The sequence below is a fragment of the Oncorhynchus clarkii genome, chromosome 30 (assembly GCF_045791955.1).
Source record: "Oncorhynchus clarkii lewisi isolate Uvic-CL-2024 chromosome 30, UVic_Ocla_1.0, whole genome shotgun sequence".
Taxonomy (NCBI): domain Eukaryota; kingdom Metazoa; phylum Chordata; class Actinopteri; order Salmoniformes; family Salmonidae; genus Oncorhynchus; species Oncorhynchus clarkii.
The window spans coordinates 2,564,147-2,591,090 of record NC_092176.1 but is presented as its reverse complement, the minus strand read 5'-3'; the positions used below and the strand labels follow the sequence as shown (position 1 = coordinate 2,591,090).

The window sequence follows — 26,944 nt, the reverse complement described above, 5'->3', positions numbered from 1 at the left end:
TGTCTGGACATGTGCTTGTTACTCCAAGTGAATTCCTTTTTATCAGGACATTTAGATCTCCAGATATCGACTAATCCAAGACCAAGACAGCGGTTATTAAACTCAGGATTAACTATGCTGGATCTGTTAGGAGGGGGATATCTGTCAATCATCACATTAGATACAGAATTAAAATCTCCACTTAATAAGATAATTTTGATATCCTGAAATACACCTATAAATAAATTAATCTCTTCAAATTCTTGAAGCAATATACTGTTGTTTTGTTTGTTGTTGGATGCATAAATATTCCTTAATAAAAACATTTCACTGTTGAAATTCACTGTTAAAATTAACCAACATCCAGAGTGGGTGATTCTTACTACTGATGACCTTCCCTTTAAATGCACCTCTTAAAACTGCTACACCTGCAGACTGGTTGTTGCCATATGATAACCAGATATCGTTACTCCACTGATTTTTTTCAAAAAAGCTAGATCAGAAGAACAAGCATGAGTCTCTTGTAGAAAGTAAAAGTCTGCATTAAACCATATGCAACACAGGAAAATATCCTTTGAGTAAATTACAAATACCCCTGACATTAATTGAACAAAGAGATAAAGACAAACTTCAACCAACAACCTTGTTATGCTAATATAAGCTTTTCCTCAGGATATGTAACTCAAAAGGATTTCCATCCCATTATTAACCCCTCCAACAAAAAACTAAGAAATACTGGTGATAAAGTTACCAAATGATTCTTACTCCCACAAGGTGGAGTCATTGTGTAGACCTTACAATAAGCAGTTATTCACCCATGGTTAGTGTTTCGTTTACCAGTTTTCATGTCAGCCTTTTCTTATTGAAGCGTTTGTGTAAATACTTTACAATAAAATACTTCTTTATAGCTGGACATTAGGCAGTGTTTAGGCAGTTCTGTCCGAGTTAGGCTCTGTCTCTCTCTCAAATGTTCTGATTTGTCCACATTTCTTTCCCGTCGATGATCCCTCTTGACAATAAAGTTTTCCCTGTCTTTCGAGCTGCAGCCACCATCAGCCACAGTTTCTCTCGTGTCACTTTGTCCGCTGAGATCAAGACCCTCCGTGACCCTCAATTTTTGTTTGGTGAGGAATTCACAATTCTTCGCCCGCCTCCAAAGAATATCCCGTGTAGATCTGTTGGTGAACCGGATGATGTTTGTCCTCGGTCTCTTGTCTTGATCCTTGAGTCTTCCCAAATGATGGACGATGTCTACATTTTCCTGAAGTTTGGCTTTTGATTTGGGAATGACAGCTCCACAGATGTCAGCAACTCTGCATTTGATGTCCTCACCCGCCTACTCTGGAATTCCATGGAGCCTCAGGTTCCACCTGTGCTGGTATCTCTCAGTCTCATTCACCTTTTGCTCGAGTTCAATCTCCTTCTTTTCATTTTCCACGGTCCTTATTTTCACTTTTGAAGGTTTCAACTTCTCCATAGATAAAGTCCACAGATTTTTTTAGGGCCTCAATTTTCATCGTATTCTCCCTGACCATGACCTCCAAGCCATTTGCCCTTTCACCCATCTTTGCTGTCAAAAGCATAACACTATTGTTTTGCATTTCAAGAAGTGATATACCCTCTTGCTCTCTCATATTTTTCCTCTGGGACTTGATTGGAGTGCCGGGGTCATAAAGTAACGGCCTGAGCCGGGGACTGGATGGGCGCAAGTTGTGAGCATTGTTGCTCACCAAATTTCCATCACCTATAGCAGTATTTCCCCCCACAGTTACATTCTGAAGAGAAGTACCCAAAACCATACCATCTTTTGCTGATAATTGTCCATCTGATGATTTCTCCATTTCTTTTCTTTTGGTTCTGGTCATACACGTGTTTAGCAGGTGTTACTGCAGGGGTAGCAAAATGCTTGTGCTTCTAGTTCCGGCAGTGCAGCATTAAGGAAATAGAAGTCTGTCTCAAATAAGCGCCTGTTGTGTTCAGTGATTTAAGCAAATTAACACTGTTACTTGAATTTTACGGTATTTACATATGTTGTAGCTTAGACTCTATTTTACATCATCTAAGGTTTTTGTGTTGTGCCCACCATGGGTTGAGACACAACATGCTCTTGAATACAGGGTGAGTGACATGTTTTGGCTGATAAATGTACTAATGGGAATAAAATGGAAATTTAGATTTTCAAATGGTACCAAAAAGATGGTTGGAGGTCCACAGATCAGAGAATGTTGACTTGAATGGGAATATCTGTTTAAAATGATTCTGTAAATCCTCCACAGGAAACCTATTTAAATCATAGAAATATAGATACTAGAATAGACTACCATTTAAGTTTACATTCGACGGTGGGTGGCCCATCGGACATCGTTATTGTAGTAATTAGAAGAAACATTTTTAAATGTTGATTTTAATGGCGTACTTACTAAATTGCAGTGGTCTGAAGGGATAGGTCCATTCTAGTAATTCCATTTCTAGGCTTGACTCCCGCCCTGTATTCAAGAGCATGTTGTGTCTGAAATGGGCACAACACAAAAACCTTAGATGTAAAGTGGAGTCTAAGCTATAACATATGAGAATATGAAAAATATAAAGTTTTTTAGGAAATTGACGTTAAAGGTTAAATGTCATTTGTATTAAAAAATGTTTTTATGAAATAGTTTGACAACCCTCTGTGTGTGCTTTGTGTGCTTTTAAATCAAACTGAACAATTTGATATTTTCCAGTGATGAAGACATGGAGGTCTCATGGTAGGGTGGGGTATGTAAAATGGGTCAACTTGGAGCACCTCCGTCTCCTGAATGTTTTGACATTCAGGTTCAAAAAGTCACTTCATGACCACTTCTTCCACGGGCAAACCTGCATGGAAAGGGATTCTGTCACTTCTTAGAGGCAGGTAGCGCAGTGTTTAAGAGCGCTTGGCCAGTAACCAAAATGTTTTTGATACAAATCCCCAAGCCGACTAGGTGAAAAATCTGTCTGTGCCGTCGAGCAAGTCACTTAACCCTAATTGCTACTGTAAATCGCCCTAGATAAGAGTGTCTGCTAAATGACTAAGATGTACAATTGTCGAATTCAAATAGATTTGTCAAGTCATCTGACAAATCAAAATGGCACCGGCATAGTTATAGGGCCAGTTTACCGGACAAAGATTAAGCCTAGTCCTGGACTAAAAAAATGAACTACATTGAAAATGACTTTTAGTGCAAGGCTTATTCTGTGTCTGGGAAACAGCTCCATAGAGTCCATATAGACTGAATAGAATATAACATAGAGATTACACCACTTCGCAGGTGGCTGCTGTTCAACATGTTCAGCACTCCCTTCAAGGATTTGTCTTGTTATTTGACACAAATTCAGATAGTCATACATTTTCTTCTAAATTGACTGTCTCTGTCCCAACCCCTTGAGAGACATTTTGCGTATCAATGAGCCACAGTGTGTTTTTGGATCATCGGGACTAGTTTATGAAAATGTGTTGTTTTCATAGTTTCTACGCTGTATTCTAATGTCCTGATTTCCTGGTAGTGAGAACTCCTTTGTCTAACTAGCCCAGTTGAGAGAAGGATAGGAAAAATACATGGTTGTGCGTCTGCCTCTTAAACACACACATGCACACTCACAGGCATGCGCGCACAGACACTGGCGCACAGGAGTATGCCTGGATGGTAGAGATGGAATGTCTGGCATTTATTCATGTTTCATGTCCTTGTTCCTGATGAGCATGTACATAAGAGCTGCTCAATGCAACATTCATGTGCTCAGTTCACCAGTTTACCAGGATTGATGTGCTTCATTGTAAGAAGTTATTTGTCCGCTTTAGTTGTGATTACAAACCTTATTAAAACATTTAGGCCTATGGGCAAGGCTACATGAGGTGTGTGACTGTGACTCGAAAAAGTCACAAAAAAAGGCATTGTTTCTTATACGTAATAGGCTGATATTGTCACCCATCAGACTATTCTTTATTTAATTGTGTCTTTACATATGCTAAATCGTATGTGTGTGAAATGATTTTTGATTTAGAATGGATCGTTATCATGCACCTGTATCAAAACAGGGTCAGCGGGGGAAAAATACGTCATCTATGGACTTAAATAGCAAATGGAGGACACTTTCCCCCCGTGGTTTATTTCCACGCCAGCCAGGTAGAAACACCGTCGCCACTGTGTTTCCAAGCCTCTGAAGCCCTCTATTGTCTTGCCAGGGAGACCGACTGACTGACACTGGTCTAGTCAGGGATGACATGGCAATTCTTGACAGTTTTTTTTCACCAGCTTCTTTTTGTTGAATATACTAGGATGTCGGGAGCCACTAACTACAGCATTTGTTTGTGCCTCACATATGGTTACTTCCCTGGCATCACAAAGAATATTGACTTTGTGTGGGAGTGTTTGGTTATGTTCTTTTGTTGAGCAAAGTCATTCCTTAGAGTTATCATTGTGTCATTAACCAATGATTATTATTATTATCGGGGCGGCAGGTAGCCTAGTGGTTAGAGCATTGGGCCAGTAACTAAAAGGTTGCTAGATCAAATCCCCGAGCTGACAAGGTAAAAATCTGTCGTTCTGCCCCTGAACAAGGCACTTAACCCACTGTTCCTAGGTCGTCATTGTAAATAAGAATTTGTTCCTAACTGACTTGCCTAGTTAAATGAAGGTTAAAAAAATGTCAATCCAAGAATCCATTACACATGGTTGTATTCTCTTTGTGTTGCTATCCCCCCCCCACGTATTGAAAGCATTCTACAGGGACGCTGGCCCATGTGTTGACTCCAATGCTTCCCACAGATGTGTCAAGTTGGCTGGATGTCCTTTGGGTGGTGGACCATTCTTCATACATCTGTTGAGCATGAAAATTCTAGCAAGGTTGCAGTTCTTCACACATTCACCCCCTGAATGGCGCACATACACAATCCTTGTCTCTAGGTTTAAAAATCCTTCTTTAACCTGTCTCCTCCCCTTCATCTACACTGATTTTGAAGTGGATTTAACAAGTGACGGTCATAGGGGATCATAGCTTTCACCTGGTCGGTCTGTCATGGAAAGAGCAGGTTTTCTTAATGTTTTCTGCACTTAGTGTATATAGAATAAGGTGTCATTTAGGATGCTACCCAAGCCTCTGGAACAGGGGAACCAGAGCCCAGTCCATGTCAGTCACTTATATCACCTCTTCTCTCCACCCCCCTCTCCTCGCCTTTGGACAAAGGATCTGTTCATCTCGCTCTCTCCCACAAACATCACATCAGCACCTGACCATTGTGAGAGGAGGGAGCCTGGGCCCCCCTCATAGAGAAGTGTAGCCTTTGGCACAAGATGTGACTGGCATTTTACGTGTGGGGAGAGGGAGAGAGAGGGTTGAGAGGAGGATTGAAGTGCTGGGCATCTTATGACATGCATTATCTTAATTAGGTCCACAGAATTATACCTAGGAGGAGCACCTTTTATGGAAGAGCTTTTAATGTCCTTTGAGCTAGCCAACTAACATGCTTGTGTGTGCAGAGCAGCACCAGAATTAAAAACACATCTTAGCTTGTGAAATGTGATAACAGGCCAATAGTATCCTTGACTAGCATTGAAAAAGTGAATCTATTCTTCTTCTTGCAGGCAGACACTGGAATATGTTTCCGAGTGACACAGTGAGTGCTTTGCATAGGCGCTTTGTTGCGTTTTTTGTTGTTTCCTGGAACATAAAAGAACGTTATGAACTGGTTCCCATGCTCTTCAAATAATGGTTCTGTTCCGGAACAATATGGATCACTTTCGTTTCCGTTTTTGGTTGTGTCCCCTGAACTGGTACCAACCCCTGCTGTGTATAGTTATGGAAATTAAATATTTCTGTATTTAATTTTCAATAAATGTACAAAACATTCCCAAAACATGTTTTCATTTTGTCATTATGGGGTATTGTGGAAAAAAATATATTTAATCCATTTTGAATTCAGGCTGTATCACAACAAAATGTGGAATATGTCAAGGGGTATGAATACTTTCTGAAGGCACTGTATGCTTGGGGCAGATTTATAGTTGTGTGTGTGTGTGTGTGTGTGTGTGTGTGTGTGTGTGTGTGTGTGTGTGTGTGTGTGTGTGTGTGTGTGTGTGTGTGTGTGTGTGTGTGTGTGTGTGTGTGTGTCTGTGTGTGTGTGTGTGTGTGTGTGTGTGTGTAGGTGGGTGACTGATTGAAGTCAGTGTTGTGTTTAGAACTGCGCTCCTCCAGGCAGTGTGTGGGATGTTTTAACCCCGTAGGAGGTCAGGGGGGGCCAAAACAGAAAACAGTGATGTCATTCGCTATTGTGAAATTGGCTTTTTAATGCTTGACAGGTGCTGAGGTCAGTAGTGATTGTCAGCTTGGAAGAGTGAGAGTGTGGTTGTGCTAGGGGTGTAAAGTACGTAAGTAAAAAATACTTTCGCTCACCGTTGCCGCTTGTTATAGACCCCCCTCTGCCCCCAGTTGTGCCCTGGACACCATATGTGAATTGATCGCCCCCCATCTATCTTCAGAGTTCATACTGTTAGGTGACCTAAACTGGGACAAGCTTAACACCCCGGCCGTACTACAATCTAAGCTAGATGCCCTCAATCTCACACAAATCATCAAGGAACCTACCAGGTACAACCCTAAATCTGTAACCATGGGCACCCTCTTAGATATCCTCCTGACCAACCTGCCCTCCAAATACATCTCTGCTGTCTTCAACCAGGATCTCAGCGATCACTGCCTCATTGCCTACATCCTTAATGACCACCCCTCGTCACTGTCAAACGCTCCTTAAAACACTTCAGCGAGCAGGCCTTTCTAATCGACCTGGCCCGGGTATCCTGGAAGTAGAGGATGCCTGGTTGCTCTTCAAAAGTGCCTTCCTCACCATCTTAAATAAGCATGCCCCGTTCAAAAAATGTAGAACTAAGAACAGATATAGCCCTTGTTTCACCCCAGACTTGACTGCCCTTGACCTGCACAAAAACATCATGTGGCATTCTGCATTAGCATCGAATAGCCCCCGTGATATGCAACTTTTCAGGGAAGTCAGGAACCAATATACTCAGTCAGTTAGGAAAGCTAAGGCTACCTTTTTCAAACAGAAATTTGCTTCCTGCAGCACTAATTCCAAAAAGTTTTGTGACACTGTAAAGTCCATGGAGAATAAGAGCACCTCCTCCCAGCTGCCCATTGCACTGAGGGTAGGAAACACTGTCACCACCGATAGATCTACGATAATCGCTCATTTCAATAAGCATTTTTCCATCTCTGAAGCTGGAGTCTTATATCGCCCTCTCTAACTTTAAACATCAGCTGTCTGAGCAGCTTACCGATCACTGTACCTGTACACAGCCAATCTGTAAATAGCCCACCCGACTACCTCAACCCCATAGTATTACTTACCCTCTTGCTCTTTTGCACCCCAGTATCTCTACTTGCACATCATCATCTATCACTCCAGTATTAATGCTCAATTGTAATTATTTTCCCTACTTGGGCCTATTTATTGCCTACCTCCCTACTCTTCTACATTTGCACACACTGTACATGGATTTAAAAAAATATATATATATTGTTCTTTTTTGTGTTTGTTTATGTGTAACCCTGTGTGGTTGTTTTTGTCGCACGGCTTTGCTTTGTCTTGGCCAGGTCGCAGTTGTAAATGAGAACTTGTTCTCAACTGGTCTACCTGGTTAAATAAAGGTAAAATAAAAATAAATAAAATAAAAAACGTTTTAGTACTACATAAGTCATTTTTACTATTTATTTTTTTGACAACTTTTTCTTCACTACATTCCTAAAGCCAATTGTGCTTTTTACTCCATAAAGTACTTGTTACATTTTGAAAGCTTAACAGGACAGAAAAATGGTAAAGTCACACACTTACCAAGAGAACATCCCTTTTGTAAATGATGTCTGAGTGTTGGAGTGTGCCCCTTGGCCCTGGCTATCTGTAAATAAAAAAACTGAAAAGAAAATTGTGTTGCCTGGTTTGCTTAATATAAGGAACTTGAAAAGATTTAACTTGTGCTTTTGATACTTAGGTATATTTGAGTAATTATATCTACTTTGATACTTAAGTATGTTAAAAACCAAATGCTTTTAGACTTTTACTCAAGTGGTATTTTACTGGGTGACTCACTTTTACTAATTTCCAAAACTTTTACTCAAGTATGACAATTAGGTACTTTTTCCATCACTGGTTTGCGCACCAATGCATGTACCTAACTGTCTATTTTCTTTTAGCCCGTAGTTGCTATTGAGTTACTGTCTCTTTATTGTTAACTTAATGCCCATTGCTCATTCATTTCCACCCCTCTTCAGGTAATAGCTACAGATAGGATATTTTCCCAGTGCACTGACCCCTTTCCCAGGCCTACTGCCTCCGTGGGAACACTGACAGTGGCCTCGGAGGCAGTTAGTGACAGTCAGAGGTCTGTGGTAGTGCCAGTAATAAGTATGTGGCATTCCTCTGCTGTGGTTGTCTTTCCCTTCCTGAAGAAGGAAACAAGACAACAAGGAGCCACTGAACACTGTCTTTCAGCAGTGCTGTGCTCAGCCTCTCCGCCCTCAATAAACTTGTGAATTCTTGATTTCTTTGTTTGGACTAACACATTGATTCATGGTTTGTTGTGGATTCACTTACTACTTACATCCTCTGTGTATGCTGAGTTCACTTCATTGTGAAATGAGAGTTTCACACCAGCACCAGTATGGAAAGGGAATGCGCTGTTTGCAGTTTTTCCTGTAGAGGGAGCCATTGCTCCATTGTATGATGTCCTGATGTAGCGCACAGAAAAAACTTCTCATTCAGCCTAACTATTGTCTTTGTAACTAAGGAATGTATAATGTGTATACATGCCAATCTAGGATACAGCTCTCTTAGTATCCATCAGAATTAGTCACTAGAGACCAAATGATGAGCCATTGAGTTCCAGTTTCATTAAAAAGAGCCAAAACAATGAATTGTCCCAATATAGATGATACCTTCATGAAAATCAAATCACATTTTATTGGTTGCATACACATATTTAGCAGATGCTGTTGTGGGTGTAGCAAAATGCTTGTGTTCCTAGCTCCAACAGTGCCGTAATATCTAACAATTCACAACAATACACACATCTAAATGTAGAAGATTGGAATGAATAAATATAGAAATATTCGGACGAGCAATGTTGGAGTCCGGAGTACATATATAACACATATATATATATATATATATATATATATATATATATATATATATATACACTACTGTTCAAAAGTTTTGAGTCACTTAGAAATGTCCTTGTTTTTTAAAGAAAACCACATTTTTTTGTCCATTAAAATAACATCAAATTGATCAGAAATACAGTGTAGACATTGTTAATGTTGTAAATGACTATTGTAGTTGGGAACAGCTGATTTTTAACCTCTGTACGAGGTTAAAAAGAGGCCCATCATCGGCAACCATCATTCCTGTGTTCCAATGGCACGTTGTGTTAGCTAATCCAAGTTTATCATTTTAAAAGGCAAATTGATCATTAGAAAACCCTTATGCGATTATGTTAGCACAGCTGAAAACTGTTCTGATTAAAGAAGCAATAAAACTGGCCTTCTTTAGACTAGTTGAAGTCCACGATCAGTTCCGTTGTTTTGTTGGCGTTGGGGGAGAGGTTATTTTCCTGGGAACACTCCGCCAGGGTCCTCACTTCCTCCATGTGGGCTGTCTCGTCATTGTTGGTAATCAGGCCTACTACTGTTGTGTCATCTGCAGACTTGATTGAGATGGAGGCCACTCAGTGTGGCCACACAGTCATGGGTGAACAGGGAGTACAGGAGGGGCCTGAACACGCACCCTTGTGGGTGGAGGTGTTGTTTCCTACCTTCACCACCTGGTGGCAGCCTGTCAGGAAGTCCAGGACCCAGTTGGGGTTCAGTCCCAGGGCCCCTGAGCTTAATGATGAGTTTGGAGGGTACTATGGTGTTGAAGGCTGAAGAAGATGGAAATCAATAAAGTTGAATTGGCTAATGTGCTCATAAAGATTTAATTGAGGTGCAGAGTGATGAGATCATACCATATAGTGTATGTGATTGTGCAGAGGCTAAGGGGAGTTGCTGGGAGACTGCCAGAACGTTCCGTCAAGCTCCAGCTGACGTGGTGTTGAAGTGTCTCCAGAGAGATGAGTGTAGAGGAAATGCCTGTGTCAGTGAATATGTGCAGGCTTTTAGCTCAGTGGTGCAAGCTGTGTGTGTGTTTCTCTATTTCTCTCCTAGTTCTCAGCCAAGAATGTTGCTGCTATGTTACTCTCCTTATGTTACTGATGCTGGGAAAACAGGACATAGGCTACAACTACACACTAAGAGTATTCCTCAAGGGGTCTTTGGGAAGTTAGATGGTTCTATGTGGAACCATAATGACTCAAAGAATACTTTGAGCCCTTCAATAGTTCTTTGCAGTTCAGAAAAGTGTTTTTTTCTCTTTTGGTGATAATTAAAATGTGGGGCAGTGGCTCATTAGAATATTTTGCGGCGTGGTTTGCTCACGGTTCTTTTTGGGCAAGCGCGTGTGAGACCCACAGGGCGAAACTGGTTGAATCAACGTTATTTCCATGTAATTTCAACAACAACAAAAAATGTCAGCGTTTACGTTGGATCAACGTGGAAAACTGATTAGATTTGCAAAAAGTCATCAACATAAAGGAATTTTGTATTTTTTTCACCAAACTTTTAACCTGAGTCAAATGTCATGGTGACATTTTTTGTTGATTTTACATTGAATTCACTTCTAAACTAGACGTTGAACTGACATCTAAGCCCAGTGGGGAGTGTCCTTTCAGTTTCTCTAATCTGTTGTTTTATGCGATTACATGTTAAATACGACTATGCCCAGTGATGGTGTCTTGTGAAAGACTCACGTATGGCCTTCTGTGAATTGAGAGAAGTTGACTAAATCAGTGGTTCTGAATGATCTCCTCAGGGAACCCCAGCAATTCCAGAGTTAGCACACCTAATTCAACTTGTCAATTAAAACAATAATAACACCTCTGGAATTTTGGCAAACCAGAATTGCAAACTGGCAAACCAGAATAAAAAACTCTATGGTTCTTTACCATAGCAAAACCCTTTTTTGGTGCTATATAGAAGTTTTTATGAATGGTTCTTTATAGCACCATAAAGGTTCAGTTTAGAACCATATGTGCATGGTTCTTTATTTATTTATTTTTAGGCAAGTCATTTAAGAAGAAATTATTTTTTTCAATGACGGCCTAGGAACAGTGGGTTAACTGCCTGTTCAGGGGCAGAACAACAGATTTGTACCTTATCAGCTCGGGTTATAAAAAAAGGTTAGATGTAAGCACCAAAAGGTATCCGCTGTGGTTACAAGCCAAATTAACCTTATTTGGGACTATATATAGCTGTTTGTGTGTGTACTCCCCAGTACCTCTCCAAGTGTGTGGCTCACTGTACTCACTCTAACCGCACACTGATGAGAGAAAACAATGTCACATGTCTACAGTATTCAAGTCTGCTATGAAGTCACGTACGGGAAGAGAACAGAGAACGAATCCGACCCGACTGAATGTGCTCTGGCATCTGTCTGTCTGTGTGTGTGTGTGTTTTCCTTCAGGGGTCTTCTGTATGACTGCCATCTGGTTTTACAGCTCATCAGGTGAAACGGGTGTGTTGCGTGATAAGCCTGCCGACGGACTCTCACCAGAACAACAACACACTGAATCACAGCAGACGGTGTGCACCATACCTGTGTGAAATGGTTTCTCGAGTTGTATTTGTCACGTGCACAAGTACAGTGAAATGCTTAACAAACATGCAAGCCATACCCAACAGTGCAGTATTCAGTATAACTAATACAATTTAAACCACAGTCCCTGGGTAGGTTATTGAAAACAATTAAAATAACAATACAGACAAACAAAGAGCAGTGAGCAGACGCAGAGCAACATAGGACAAGCAACACGTAGCACATAAATCTACAAAGCAAAAATACATAAAAGCAACAAAGTATTTTCACACCTCACCAGCTACAGACAACAGATAACATGGAAAGCGGCAATACACAGCTAGGCATCATGTTCACGAGTCTGTTTGTCCTTTAGGCATGACCTTGTTTTTTGTGAAGGTGCGATAGGTGGGTCAATGAGTGTTCAACCCCTTTGTTATGGCCTAAATAGGTTCAGGAGTAATAGTGTGTTTAACAAGTCTCATAATAAGTTGTATGGACTCACACTGTGTGCAATAGTGTTTATCATGATTTTTGAATGACTGCCTCATCTCTGTACCCAACACTAAGGTCGACTAAGGTCTCTCAGTCGAGCAGTTCATTTCAAATACAGATTCAACCACAAAGATCAGGCAGGTTTTGTAATGCCTCTCAAAGAAGGGCACCTTATTGGTAGATGGGTTTTTTTTTTTTTTTAAGCAGACATTGAGTATCTCTTTGAGCATGGTAAAGTTATTAATTACACTTTGGATGGTGTATAAACACCCAGTCACTACAAGATACAGGCGTCCTTCCTAACTCAGTTGCCGGAGAGGAAGGAAACCTTTCAGGGATTTCACCATGAGGCAAATGGTGACTTTAAAAATTTGAGTTGAATGGCTGTGATAGGAGAACTGAGGATGGATCAACAACATTGTAGTTACTCCACAATACTAACTTAAATTACAGTGTAAAAAAGGAAGCCTGTACAGAATACAAATATTCAAAAAAATGCATCCTGTTTTCAATAACGCATTAAAGTAAAATTGCCAAACATTTGCCAAAGAAATGTACTTTTTGTCCAGAATACAAATTGTTATGTTTGGGGCAAATCCAACTAAACTTACCACTGAGTACCACTCTTCATATTTTCAAGCAAGGTGGTGGCTGCATCATGTTATGGGTATGCTTGTCACCGGCAAGGACTAGGGGGGGGGTTTAGGTTAAAAAGAAACAAGATAGAGCTAACCACAGGCAAAAACCTGGTTCAGTCTGCTTTCCAACAGACATTGGGAGACAAATTCACCTTTCAGCAGGACAATAACCTAAAACACAAGGCCAAATATACACTGGAGTTGCTTACCAAGATGACATTGAATGTTCCTAAGTGGCCTAGTTACCATTTTGACTTGAAAATCCATGGCAAGACTTGAAAATGGCTGTCTAGCAATGATCAACAACCAACTTTTCAGACCCCCTGACTTTTTCCACATTTGTTACGTTACAGCCTTATTCTGAAATAGTTTAAATTACATTTTCTCCTCATCAATCTACATACAATACCCCATAATGACAAAGAGAAAAACAGGTTTTTAGCGAATGTATAAAATAAAATAAAACTTAACTTATTTACATAAGTATTCAGACCCTTTGCTATGAGACACGAAATTGAGCTCAGGTCCATCCTGTTTCCATTGATCATCAATGGAGTCCACCTGTGGTAAATTCAATTGATTAGATCTTTATGGGAGTGTGGCCAGACGGAAGCCACTCCTCAGTAAAAGGCACATGACAGCCCGCTTGGAGTTTTCCAAGATGCAGCTAAAGACTATCAGACCATGCGAAACAAGATTCTCTGGTCTGATGAAACCAAGATTGAAACATTTATGGCCTGAATGACAAGTGTCAAGTCTGTAGGAAACCTGGCACCATCCCTCCGGTGAAGCATGTTGGTGGCAGCATCATGCTGTGGGGATGTTTTTCAGCAGCAGGGACTGGGACCCTAGTCAGGATCATGGGAAAGATGAACAAAGCAAAGTACAGAGATCCTTGATGAAAACCTTCTCCAGAGCACTCAGGACCTCAGACATGGGTTGAAGGTTCACCTTCCAACAGGACAACGACTTTAGGCACATAGCCAAGACAACACGAGTGGCATCGGGACAATTTTCTGAATGTCCTTAAGTGGCCCAACCAGAGCCCAGACTTGAACCCGATCGAACATCTCTGGAGAGACATGAAAATAGCTGTGCAGCGACGCTCCCCATCCAACCTGACAGAGCTTGAGAGGATCTGCAGAGAAGAACAAAAAACTCCCCAAATACAGGTGTGCAAATCTTGTAGCGTCATACTCAAGAAGACTGGAGGCTGTTATCGCTGGTGCTAAGTACTGTGTAAAGGGTCTGAATACTTACACTACCGGTCAAAAGTTTGGGGTCACTTAGAAATTTCCTTGCTTTTGAAAGAAAAGCACAGACTGTCTCTCCCTCTCTCTTTCTCTGCCCATCCCACCCTGGGACATTGTCATCATATTTTCCACATGTTCTCCTATTTGATCAAAGATGGGGAACGTAGATGCAGGTATAATAGAAGGGTTCTATAAAGAAAAAACAGAATGATTCTACTGCCACAATTCTAGAAAGGTTATTGGCTCTGTGTTGGCCTACTACCTCAACAAAGCAGAGTCTATATATCTCACTGCCTCATAGCCCTAGAATCACATTATTCCAGGATAAGGCCTTACGCTAATGCCTGATTGGGTAATGGAGTGACTTCACACACACCTCCTGTTAGCTGATTAGCATATCGGGCGACACTACAGTCAGCACTACGCCATCAGCTAATTTGCACTCCCTAAATACCTGAGCTCTGTGGCGTCACTGGTGTGTCCAGGTATAATTATAACACTGTATTTCAACTAGCCGCCCCCTAGCGCACACTATCATTTAGGTCAGGGGTAGGCAACCGGATTCAGCCGCGGGACGATTTTGGCTGGAGCGGCTCGTCGGGGTCCGGAACATAATTACGATAATTTGTACAATTCTACAACTAAGCCCATAAAGAGATTTGTTATTTTCATAATATATAATAACTTCATACCATGATTACTTGAGACACGTTCACATATATATATATTTTTATGTTGTTGTTGTTGTTGTTGTTGAAATTATAGATTGCGGGACGGTTTTGGTAGTTGTCTTTTGGTAGTTTCCCTGGCTCTACCTTCAGTCTATTGTAGCTGACCTAATAGGTAGTTGTGGATGTGTTTACACTGGAACTCTAGTGCATTGTTCAGTCCAATGACAGTCCAACCTGGTCTCAGAGCATTTCGTATAATTCACAAGACAGTCCAATCTGTCTTATGTAACCATACCAAACGTAACATATCATACTAAATAGAGTGTCTTGTGTTTACGTACAGAATAACACGAAATGCTCTTAGACCCGTTTGGACAGTCCGGAATGGGACCAGATTGTTCTCCAACCTGGTTTCACAGTCCGTTGTCTGGCTGCAGTTGGTTTGGTAATGGAGACGGGATTGTTGGAAGTGTTTGAATTGGATGTAGATTCATGAAAAATGTATGGTCCGATTGACATGGGGGAAACCAGCATTGCTCTGTGGCTCATTTCATATAAACGCAGAATCCACCATGGTTCTCTTCTCAGCAGAAAGAAGCAGTGCGAGATGAGAATAGCTGTTCTTTCCTGCTTTGGATATCCCTATGTATTTTTGTTTTAACATTGTAATGTTCAGTAGGTTTGATTAAGTGGCACAAGGATTAGCCTTCACTGTGATTTGTATGAATATATTTATTATGTATCTATTTATATAGGATCTTAAATGATCCATTGCTTCCAGACCACCTTCCAGTGAATTGTTTGAATGTTAGAATGAGTGACATGCCCCTTTTAAATGGTGTGAGCTGACCTCTTGCAAGTCTAAGCTGATTGTTCACCTGTGGCCTCCTGCCTGAAGCCCTTCAGTTTGTTTAAATGGAGGATGACATTCAGTGTGTGAGGGACAGCTGGTATGTCTGCAAGTTTGAACAAAATCAAGCTATCACCATCTGTCTCAACAATGTGCGAGGACATCAGCCAGCTATCTCACAGCGGATTTTCCCCGTCCTGTCGCGGAGTTCCACATGTCAGAGACTTTCAGAGGGGACTGCTGGGGTTTGGGGAGGCTGAACCTCTGAATCTCTGAACCAGTCAGACTGTTTTCATAAACACTGAACACCATCCCAGAGAGCATTCCCCTCCATTATTTGTCTTTACACCTCCACTAGAACAATGCGTCTATTTTCTTACTGTGTGCAGGCTAACCCAGTGTCTGAAGCCGATTAGTTGGGTAATTCAAACTTCAGGACGAAGGCTTTTTTTGGGGGAATGACTCGGTGAGCTACTTCTCTCCCTTGTCCTGTTCCTGTGCTCTGTGTGGGGAGGGCTTTGTTCATTTTCTTTCTTTATGTGGTATGTTAGGAATTCTGCAATTTCATATGATGTCACACAAGTTTTGCAATTCCTGTAAAATGTTACAAATCTGATTGTGCAATATGCTACACATTTGTCGTGCTTAAGATCCCCGGTGTGTGCATCTTTAAAACCCAGAAGTTTTTCAGAGGAAAGCGAGAGGAACCTTTGGCATGAAGTAGACACTAGAGCGCTTAGCTTTGGGATTGTCTCTGTCTCAGGACTCTGAAGAGCCACTGGTGAAGAGGAAACACACAATACAATAAATAACTAGAAATGGCAAGTTAGAGAGCCAGCGCTTTGAGAGTTGAAGAGTGGGGACCAACATTTGGCTGTGTCAACTGAGACAACGTTGGAAAGTTTAACTGTTTAGCCTACTGTTGATAAATTCAGCGATGCTTGGAAAACAGCATTTTTTGTTGAAAACATATAGGCTTAGCATCTTTATTAGGCTACAACTTGGGAATATCCTCCCTTTGATTGCAAGCTCTACATTTTAGCCTATTTTCAGAGTTTTAAAAACAGTAATAGGCCGAATAGTTTTCAGAATTCTATACTGATAGTCGCTTATTTTTTGTTTTACTTAAATTGGAGAACTCTATCCATTAGAAGAACTGGGACATTTTCAGCTTCCAGGAATTGCATGCAGAACCTTGCGACATGGGGCTGTGCATTATCATGCTGAAACGTGAGGTGATGGCGGCGGATGAATGGCACGACAATGGGCCTTGGAATCTCGTCACGGTATCTGTGCATTCAAATTGCCATTGATCAAATGCAATTGTGATTGTTGTCCCTAGCTTAAGCCTGCCCATAGCATATCCCCACCGCCCCCATCAGGCACTCTGTTCACAATGTTCATATCAGCAAACTGCTCATCCACACAACGCCATACACGTGGTCTGCGGTTGTGAGACTGGTTGGACTTACTGCCATATTCTCTAAAATTATGTTGGAGGCGGTTTATGGTAGATAAATTAACACCTCTGGTGGACAGTCCATGTTCCCTCAATACTTGAGACATCTGTTTTATTGTGTTGTGTGACAAAACTGCACATTTTAGAGTGGCATTTTATTGTCCCCAGCACAAGGTGCACCTGTGTAGTGATCGTGCTGTTTAACCAGCTTCTTGATATGCACCTGTCAAGTGGATGGATTATCTTGGCAAATGAAAAATGCTCACTAACAGGGATATAAACAAATTTGTGCACATCATTTTTCAGAAATAAGCTTTTTATGTGGGTATGGAACATTTCATGGATATTTTATTTCAGCTCATGAAACATGAGACCAGCACTTTAAATATTGCGTGTATTTTTTTGTTCGGTGTATTAATTCAGATTGTGTTCTGATCTCATTCCGTTGTCAGCGTTTTGCTTTGTGGGGCCGAGGTTTTCGGGGTTAATCTTTAATTTGGTGTTAGGTTAGGCATCTTTTCAAACCGTGATAATGCGCTGTCTGATACAGTTTTAATTTCGTCATTTGTTATCAAGTGTCTGAATAGATCAATGCTTTCTGACCCGCCACAATTCCTTTTTAAATGCCCGTTTGTCTGCTATTTCGTAGACCTATAATTTATTGTTTAAAGGCATGGAGACAACAATATTCTCCCCTTCACGTAATTTGTATTTTATATTTATTGCTCGGTTGCGAGAGGAGCATTGTATGGGTTAATTTAGCGTAACGTCCCTCGGCTACCGTGGCAAGTACTGCGCACATTTGAGTTGTTGTGGTGTTCGCTCCCGCGGAGGCAATGCCCTTTTGTGGAGAGGTCTTATCACAGCCGACAGACAGCACTCTCAATCAGGACGCAAAGACACAAAGAGAAGAATTGCATTTAAAAAAGGACCATTCTTTCCCGTACTGCCAAGGAGGGGTGTTCACTGTGGGTGTTTGAGAGGCCCTTTGTTGCTTGAAAAAAAAAAAAAAAAAAAAAGGGAGCCAAGAATATACACTGTGGACTAGCTGTATGTTTTATGAACAGGGTTACTGTATGCTGTTAGGGCTCTCGCACACGTCTCTTCTTGCGTTCGGAGAAGTCAGTGTATTGTGGACTTTGGAAGTTTTAACACAGCGAAACTGGTCTGGATATACTTCAGAAGACGAAAAGGTTACGGTTTATGCTATTTTGCGCATTGTTTTTGGAGACTTGTGCGTAACGCGCCACCTGTACTTTATCAACCAGCAAATTATCGAAACGGATCTACAGTACTGTCTCTTCATGTTTGTTTTCATCTGCTACCATGAGCGTTCTTGGCATTTTTTCATGAGGAATTTGAGTTCTCAGCTCCCATAAACGCTTTTATTTTGCAACAAATTAAGTTTAATTTGAGGGGTGGAAGTGAACATTTTCAAGCATATGCTACCTCAATTTGTGGATACTACTTCGTGGGATGCCAATGGACAGATACGCAGACATGGAGGACAAACTGCGCATTTTGGAAGACCTGAACATGATGTACATCCGACAGATCGCCCTCAGTTTACAGGTAATGTACCTTATGGAAGCTCTGTCAGTCATCATTAAGTCCCTCCAGACTCTCTCACTGGCTTTGTCTGATATCCTCTCTTCTTTCACCGGCCATTCAATGTGCAGTTTTGTCATGTCATATCAGTGCATGTCAGTGAAGTGAGATTTTCAAGCTTAAGTGTACAAATCATAGGGTGTCAAAAGTCGGGGAGAGCTGTAAAGCTGTTTGGCACGCCGTCTGAGTGTATGATGTGGCAGGAACCAGGTAAGGTGTACAGGCTCTCACTTCCCCCTGAGCTGTTACAACTGTGTATAGCACGTGAGCCGGTTTACTGAGTGAGTTCACTGCTTTTTTTACAGGTTATGTTAAAAGTTGAGCGGGTGTGGCTGAAGAATGTCTCTGACAAAGGGGTTATGCAAACTCCGTTGTGGTCTCCTTATGGCCGAGCTAGCTCTGTGAGAGAAAATAGAAAACACGCCATCTACAGTAATTAAAGTCAGGTTGGAGAATAACTAAGATTGTCTCCAGCTGCACATGTGGGACTCGCAAGTCCCCAAAGGGGCAAAAGTGTGTGTGTGTGTGTCAGAGGGAGAAAGAAATAATGATGCAATACTTATATCAATACCTAACAAAGTGTGGTGTCATTGATGTGAACACTATGCATAACATAGTCCACATCTCTGTTCCTTTGACAAGCGGAGGAAATAGCTAGAGCATCTCAATGTCTTAGTCTGGGGAGAGAGCCAGGAGACGCGTGGTCATTGGAAGTGATACGGGAAATATGTCAAAAGGACATTTTAATGCTTCATTTCTTGGGCGTTTGGCTGCTCTGTTGTAAAACTATGTTGGCTCTGCAGCTGTTGTGTGTTAGGGTGTTGGGGGTGTGTTATCTAAGTGACAATGGGAGTGCCAGCCTCTGCCACTGCTGGGCACTGTGTTGGACAGTCATATCACCATAACACAGGTTGGCAGCTCACTTCCAGTGTCTTAGTTCATCTGTTCCAAACAGACAGCCAGGTGGTCCATGTGGCTGTCTAATGGGCACATGATGGGCAACTTGGCTTGGTAATAGAGCAATGAATGTCTAATGGATGCACGCATACACACACACACACACACACACACACCCTTTTCAGACCCCATACATATACTCAGTGGAGCTGGCTCCTCTCTCTAGAATAAAGACACCAGCTAGCGGGTTGCACCAGCTAGCTCTCTGGCATTTAGACAGAAACTAGATGTGTCTCCACTGTGTGTTTTTCATTTAACTAAGCAAGTCAGTTAAGAACATTTATTTTTACAATGACTGCCTACCCCGGCCAAACCTTCCCCTAACCCGGACAATGCTGGGCCAAATCAGACTCCCGAACACGGCCGGTTGTGGTACAGTCTGAGATCAAACCAGGGTCTGTAGTGACGCCTCGAGCACTGAGATGCAGTGCCTTAGATCGCTGCGCCACTCGGGAGCTATAGTACCCCTAACCAGAACAGAGTTTAGAACGCTGTCTTTCCCCCTGGCGTTCCCTGCCTCCCTGTTGAACCCCTAACCTATCAACTGCTCAGATATTACCGAATCATCATTGACACTCTCATGAGTTGTAACCTTTTTAATTTCAGCCACCAAATGTCAGTCAGTCTCAAACCATTCAATTATACTCTATGAAAGAGCTTGCTTTAAGACACTGACTTGTTTACTGCACTGACAAACTGGCAGCAGCCAGTCAATGTACATGCTGAATCTGTGTTCTATGCTGGCAGAGAACAGTGGCAGATACTCTCTCAACGAAGAGATCCTAATTGGGTTGTCAGTCTGTAATATCTCAGTAAACAGTATTGCTTGGACAGGTTTGTTTCTCTTCAGTGCCCCCCCCCCCCCCCCCCCCCCTCCTTCCCTGCCTGTGTGGGTTGCTGGAACAGCGATTCTTTGTATGTGATGGGGCTGTGCAACCCACTGGAGCTCCAGGATGACGACTTCTCTGCCTGCTGCAGAGAGGCCTCCATTCAGCCGTAGCATAATTTGTCTTTTGCCCTAAAGGTCATTTAGAAGAGTGCTGTGGATGATCCAGTTGCTATATGGTCTAAAAACACTGCCAACTTCCCCTTTGTTGTCACTGTTGCTGACTGGGAGGACTGTGCCTGTCCAGTGTGCAAATGTGAGTTCTACAGGTAAGACATCTGTTTGCTCATAGAGGAGCAGCTGTTCTGAGCTTATGTGGTTACATAGAATAACCCTGGCGAGGAAGCAGCAGAGCCAGCATTCCAGACAACAAACAAATGTCAGTGCACCACTCTCAGTATTTCCCTTCTATTCCTTTAGTGAGGGTCACCGCCACCAGTCAAATTTTGGACACACCTACTCATTCCATGGTTTTTCTTTATTTTTACTATTTTCTACATTGTAGAATAATGGTGGACATCAAAACTATGAAATAACACATATGGAATCATATAACAAACAAAGTGTTAAACAAATAAAAATATATTTTAGATTTTTGATTCTTCAAAGCAGCCACTCTTTGCCTTGACAGCTTTGCACACATTTTTATTATAAGGTAAAGTCCTCCCAGATTGCAGATCCTAGGGCTTCCACAAAATGTCATCAGTCTTTAGAAAGAGTTTCAGGCTGTTTTTTTGAAAAAATGAGCCAGAGATTGTAGTTTTTCTAGGTGGCTCCCATTTTGGCTGTAGTGTTTCCATGCGTGTGGATGAAAGTGCGTTCTTTGGTATTGTTCTCCAGTAAAGACTAACGATTCTCCATCTTACATTTTTAAATGTATTTACGTACTAGCTAAACTGAGTTGTTATGGATATAAAGGACATTATCGAACAAGAGGACCATTTGTGATGTATCTGGGACCTTTTGGAGTGCCAACAGAAGATCATCAAAGATAAGGCATTTATTTTATCGTATTTCTGACTTTCGTGGCGCAACTGCCTGGTTGAAATATGTTTTTCATGCTTTTGTATGCGGGGCTCTGCCTCAGATAATCGCATGGTGTGCTTTCGCCGTAAAGCCTTTTTTAAAATCTGACACAGCGGCTGGATTAACAAGAATTTAAGCTTTATTTTGATGTACTACACTTGTGATTTTATGAAAGTTATAAATATTGAATTCTGTAGTTTGAATTTCGCGCACTGCAATTTCACTGGCTGTTGTCAAAGCGGGTCGCTAGCGGAACGCCTGCGCTAGAAAGGTTAATGTTGTAAATGACTATTGTAGCTAGAAACTGCAGATTTATCTACATAGGTGTACGGAGGCCCATTATCAGCAACCATCACTCATGCCTGTAATCAAACCCACAAATACTGATGCTCCAGATACTCAACTAGTCTAATGAAGGCCAGTTTTATTGCTTCTTTAATCAGGACAACAGTTTTCAACTGTTAACATAATTGCAAACGGGTTTTCTAATGATCAATTAGCCTTTCAAAATGATAAACTTGCATTAGCTAACACAGTGTGCAATTGGAACACAGGAGTGATGGTTGCTGATAATGTAGATATTCCATAAAAAAAATCAGCTGTTTCCAGCAACAGTAGTCATTTACAACATTAACAATGTCTACACTGTATTTCTGATCAATTTGATGTTATTTTAATTGACAAAACATTTGGTTTCCTTTCAAAAACAAGGGCATTTCTAAGTGACCCCAAACTTTTGAATGGTAGTGTAGAGTATACAGTTGAAGTCGGAAGTTAACATACACTTAGGTCATTAAAACTCGTTTTTCAACCACTCCACAAATTTCTTGTTCACAAACTATAGTTTTGGCAAGACGGTTAGGACATCTACTTTGTGCAAGACACAAGTAATTTTTCCAACAATTGTTTACAGACAGATTATTTAACTTGTATCACAATTCCAGTGGGTCAGAAGTGTACATACACTAAATTGACTGTGCCTTTAAACAGCTTGCAAATGACAGAACTATGTCATGGCTTTAGAAGCTTCTGATAGGCTAATTGACATAATTTGAGTCAATTGGAGGTGTACCTGTGGATGTATTTCAAGGCCTACCTTCAAACTCAGTGCCTTTTTGCTTGACATCATGGGAAAATCAAAAGAAATCAGCCAAGACTTCAGAAAAAAAATTGTAGACCTCCACAAGTCTGGTTCATCCTTGGGAGCAATTTCCAAATGCCTTAAGGTACCACGTTTATCTGTACAAACAATGGCACACAAGTATAAACACCATGGGATCACGCAGCCATCATACCGTTCAGGAAGGAGACGTGTTTTGTCTCCTAGAGACGAACGTACTTTGGTGTGAAAAGTGCAAATCAATCCTAGAAAATTGTGTGGATATATTGAAGCAACATAGCAAGACCTCAGGAAGTTAAATCTTGGTCACAAATGGGTCTTCCAAATGGACAATGACCCCATACTTCCAAAGTTATGGCAAAATGGCATAAGGACAACAAAGTCAAGGTATTGGAGTGGCCATCTCAAAGCCCTGACCTCAACCCTATAGAAGGTTTTGTGGGCAGAACTTAGTGTGTGTGCGCAAGGAGGCCTACAAACCTGACTCAGTTACACCAGCTCTGTCAGGAGGAATAGAACAAAATTCACCCAACTTATTGTGGGAAGCTTGTGGAAGGCTACCTGAAATGTTTGACCCAAGTTAAACAATTTAAAGGCAATGCTACCACGTGCTAATTGAGTGTATGTAAACTTCTGACCCACTGGGAATGTGATGAAAGAAATAAAAGCTGAAAAAATCATACTCTCTACTATTATTCTGACATTTTACATTTTTAAAATTAAGTGGTGATCCTAACTGACCTAAGACTGGGAATTTTTACTAGACTTAAATGTCAGGAATTGTGGAAACTGAGTAGAAATGTATTTGGCTATGTAAACTTACTGTGTGTGTGTGTGTGTGTATATATATATATCGTTTGCTTTTTAATTTTGATGATTGTTATGTCTCATATATGCGACATAACAATCATCAAAATAAAAAGCAAACTGTTGAGGAGAATCCAACATTTCCTAAATGTCATGGCATGGGGGGCCCCCATTGATTTTATGTTTGTCACTCGGGTAGCATAAGAACACAGCATAAGCCATGGCAAAACGTGTAGAATTGCAGGAAATTCTGTAAAACGGCACATTTTCTCTCAGCCCCATGAGAAAATGTCACTGCTGCTGAACAAAAAAATCCTAGAGGAAACACTGGTCCCTAACTCCTTGGTTTGTTTTCAGTCATCTAGGAAGACTTTCTTCTACTCCTCCTAACTTCCCCGTTTGTTCAGGTTTTAACACATCCCTTTTTGAATAGTAGGGGCCACATTCTTGGCTCCTATTTGAGCTGTGTTTCTTGTTTCCCTTTATTTCATGGCTGCCGCTCACCTCCGTTACGACGCCCATTAGGGCCACAGTAAAACGCCTCATCAGTGACAGCGCTGTGGAACACTTTTGTCTCTGGAATGCAGGAATTCCGAGCCCACGCTGCTGATGGGAACAGGAAACAGTCCAGTGAAATGCGTGGTTCCCAATAGAGGGTCAGCGTAATGTCATAGCACAGCCTGGATGGGCACATGCGTGAGCACACGCACATACACACACTTAACTGTATATTATTGACCTATATAGTAGATATGCCTCATGTCTGAGTGACTAAGTAGTGCTCTCCAGTCTCCAGGGTCTGTCCTACATGTCCTATGCTCCCTGTCCGCTTACTGAGAGGTCACAGGCAGAAGGGAGGGCCCTAGATGGCCACTCTCTCCCATGGCTATAATTAGTCTGGAGGCTGTGTGTTCTGGAGAGTGGCCCAGAGGGCGGTCTAAGATTGTGTACCAATGTGCATTGGTCATGTATTGATGAAGCTACAGTAACAATGTGTTTCTTACCACCGGAGTGAGGAGAGGAGCGTGCCCAATTTGACTGGAGCTCGGAGCGAGATTCCCCAAGGCTGTAGCCTTGGCCTTCTTGGCCGCTACCAATTTTGCTTCAGTAGCGCTCACTTAATGAGCTCAGGGCATGCCCGGCCCAGCATGCATTTGTTGTCTACTTGTGTGCTGCTGTAGCCCCTTGCTACTGTCATGGAGGTGGCACAATATTTTCATGAAGAAACCGATAATACACACCGGTGCAAAAGATGAGGAGCAAGCAAGGGAATGCGGTGATATAGTGTCCACAGCTGAAGAACATTGTGGAATCTGAAAAGACATGTATCCCGAAAGCATAATCGTGTACTTACTAGGTGCCTATGCTAAAAGAAAGGAATGAGGTGGGTAGTTAAGTGTGTCATTGTAGCAAAGTAGGCCTAAAGGTTTAGGCAAAATAACCCAATCAAAACAGAAAGCTCCTTGAAAGTTGGATAATGCCAGGAATATTGGGATAAAAACAATTATGGCCTATTGTACAGATAGAACAAAAATGAACATTTTAAGAGATCAGATTTGTTTATACAGTGGGGCAAAAAGTATTTAGTCAGCCACCAATTGTGCAAGTAATCCCACTTAAAAAGATGAGAGGCCTGTAATTTTCATCATAGGTACACTTCAACTATGACAGACAAAATGAGAAAAAACAATCCATAGAATCACATTGTAGGATTTTTAATGAATTTATTTGCAAATTATGGTGGAAAATAAGTATTTGGTCAATAGCAAAAGTTTATCTCAATACTTTGTTATATACAGTGCCTTGCGAGTATTCGGCCCCCTTGAATTTTGCGACCTTTTGCCACATTTCAGGCTTCAAACATAAAGATATAAAACTGTATTTTTTTGTGAAGAATCAACAACAAGTGGGACACAATCATGAAGTGGAACGACATTTATTGGATATTTCAAACTTTTTTAACAAATCAAAAACTGAAAAATTGGGCGTGCAAAATTATTCAGCCCCTTTACTTTCAGTGCAGCAAACTCTCTCCAGAAGTTCAGTGAGGATCTCTGAATGATCCAATGTTGACCTAAATGACTAATGATGATAAATACAATCCACCTGTGTGTAATCAAGTCTCCGTATCAATGCACCTGCACTGTGATAGTCTCAGAGGTCCGTCAAAAGCGCAGAGAGCATCATGAAGAACAAGGAACACACCAGGCAGGTCCGAGATACTGTTGTGAAGAAGTTTAAAGCCGGATTTGGATACAAAAAGATTTCCCAAGCTTTAAACATCCCAAGGAGCACTGTGCAAGCAATAATATTGAAATGGAAGGAGTATCAGACCACTGCAAATCTACCAAGACCTGGCCGTCCCTCTAAACTTTTAGCTCATACAAGGAGAAGACTGATCAGAGATGCAGCCAAGAGGCCCATGATCACTCTGGATGAACTGCAGAGATCTACAGCTGAGGTGGGAGATTCTGTCCATAGGACAACAATCAGTCGTATATTGCACAAATCTGGCCTTTATGGAAGAGTGGCAAGAAGAAAGCCATTTCTTAAAGATATCCATAAAAAGTGTTGTTTAAAGTTTGCCACAAGCCACCTGGGAGACACACCAAACATGTGGAAGAAGGTGCTCTGGTCAGATGAAACCAAAATGGAACTTTTTGGCAACAATGCAAAACGTTATGTTTGGCGTAAAAGCAACACAGCTGAACACACCATCCCCACTGTCAAACATGGTGGTGGCAGCATCATGGTTTGGGCCTGCTTTTCTTCAGCAGGGACAGGGAAGATGGTTGAAATTGATGGGAAGATGGATGGAGCCAAATACAGGACCATTCTGGAAGAGAACCTGATGGAGTCTGCAAAAGACCTGAGACTGGGACGGAGATTTGTCTTCCAACAAGACAATGATCCAAAACATAAAGCAAAATCTACAATGGAATGGTTCAAAAATAAACATATCCAGGTGTTAGAATGGCCAAGTCAAAGTCCAGACCTGAATCCAATCGTGAATCTGTGGAAAGAACTGAAAACTGCTGTTCACAAATGCTCTCCATCCAACCTCACTGAGCTCGAGCTGTTTTGCAAGGAGGAATGGGAAAAAGTTTCAGTCTCTCGATGTGCAAAACTGATAGAGACATACCCCAAGCGACTTACAGCTGTAATCGCAGCAAAAGGTGGCGCTACAAAGTATTAACTTAAGGGGGCTGAATAATTTTGCACGCCCAATTTTTCAGTTTTTGATTTGTTAAAGTTTGAAATATCCAATAAATGTCGTTCCACTTCATGATTGTGTCCCACTTGTTGTTGATTCTTCACAAAAAAATACAGTTTTATATCTTTATGTTTGAAGCCTGAAATGTGGCAAAAGGTCGCAAAGTTCAAGGGGGCCGAATACTTTCGCAAGGCACTGTACCCTTTGTTGGCAATGACAGAGGTCAAACGTTTTCTGTATGTCTTCACAAGGTTTTCACACACTTGCTGGTATTTTGGCCCATTCC

General features: G+C 41.4%; 1 protein-coding gene across 3 annotated transcripts in view; it reads left to right on the top strand.

The window, feature by feature from the left end:
• Positions 1-26,944, top strand: part of LOC139389405 (rhotekin-like) — a 130,684-nt gene that overhangs the window by 19,064 nt on the left and 84,676 nt on the right. The window contains exon 1 of one of the 3 annotated variants that reach the window (XM_071136140.1): positions 17,903-18,612. The exons of 1 other annotated variant lie outside the window; for it this stretch is intronic. In XM_071136140.1, coding sequence (XP_070992241.1) covers positions 18,517-18,612 — 96 coding nt within the window. In that variant the 5' untranslated portion in view covers positions 17,903-18,516. Of the gene's footprint in view, positions 1-17,902; positions 18,613-26,944 lie in introns of those variants that run through there. One more of the 3 variants, XM_071136138.1, reaches the window with a different exon arrangement.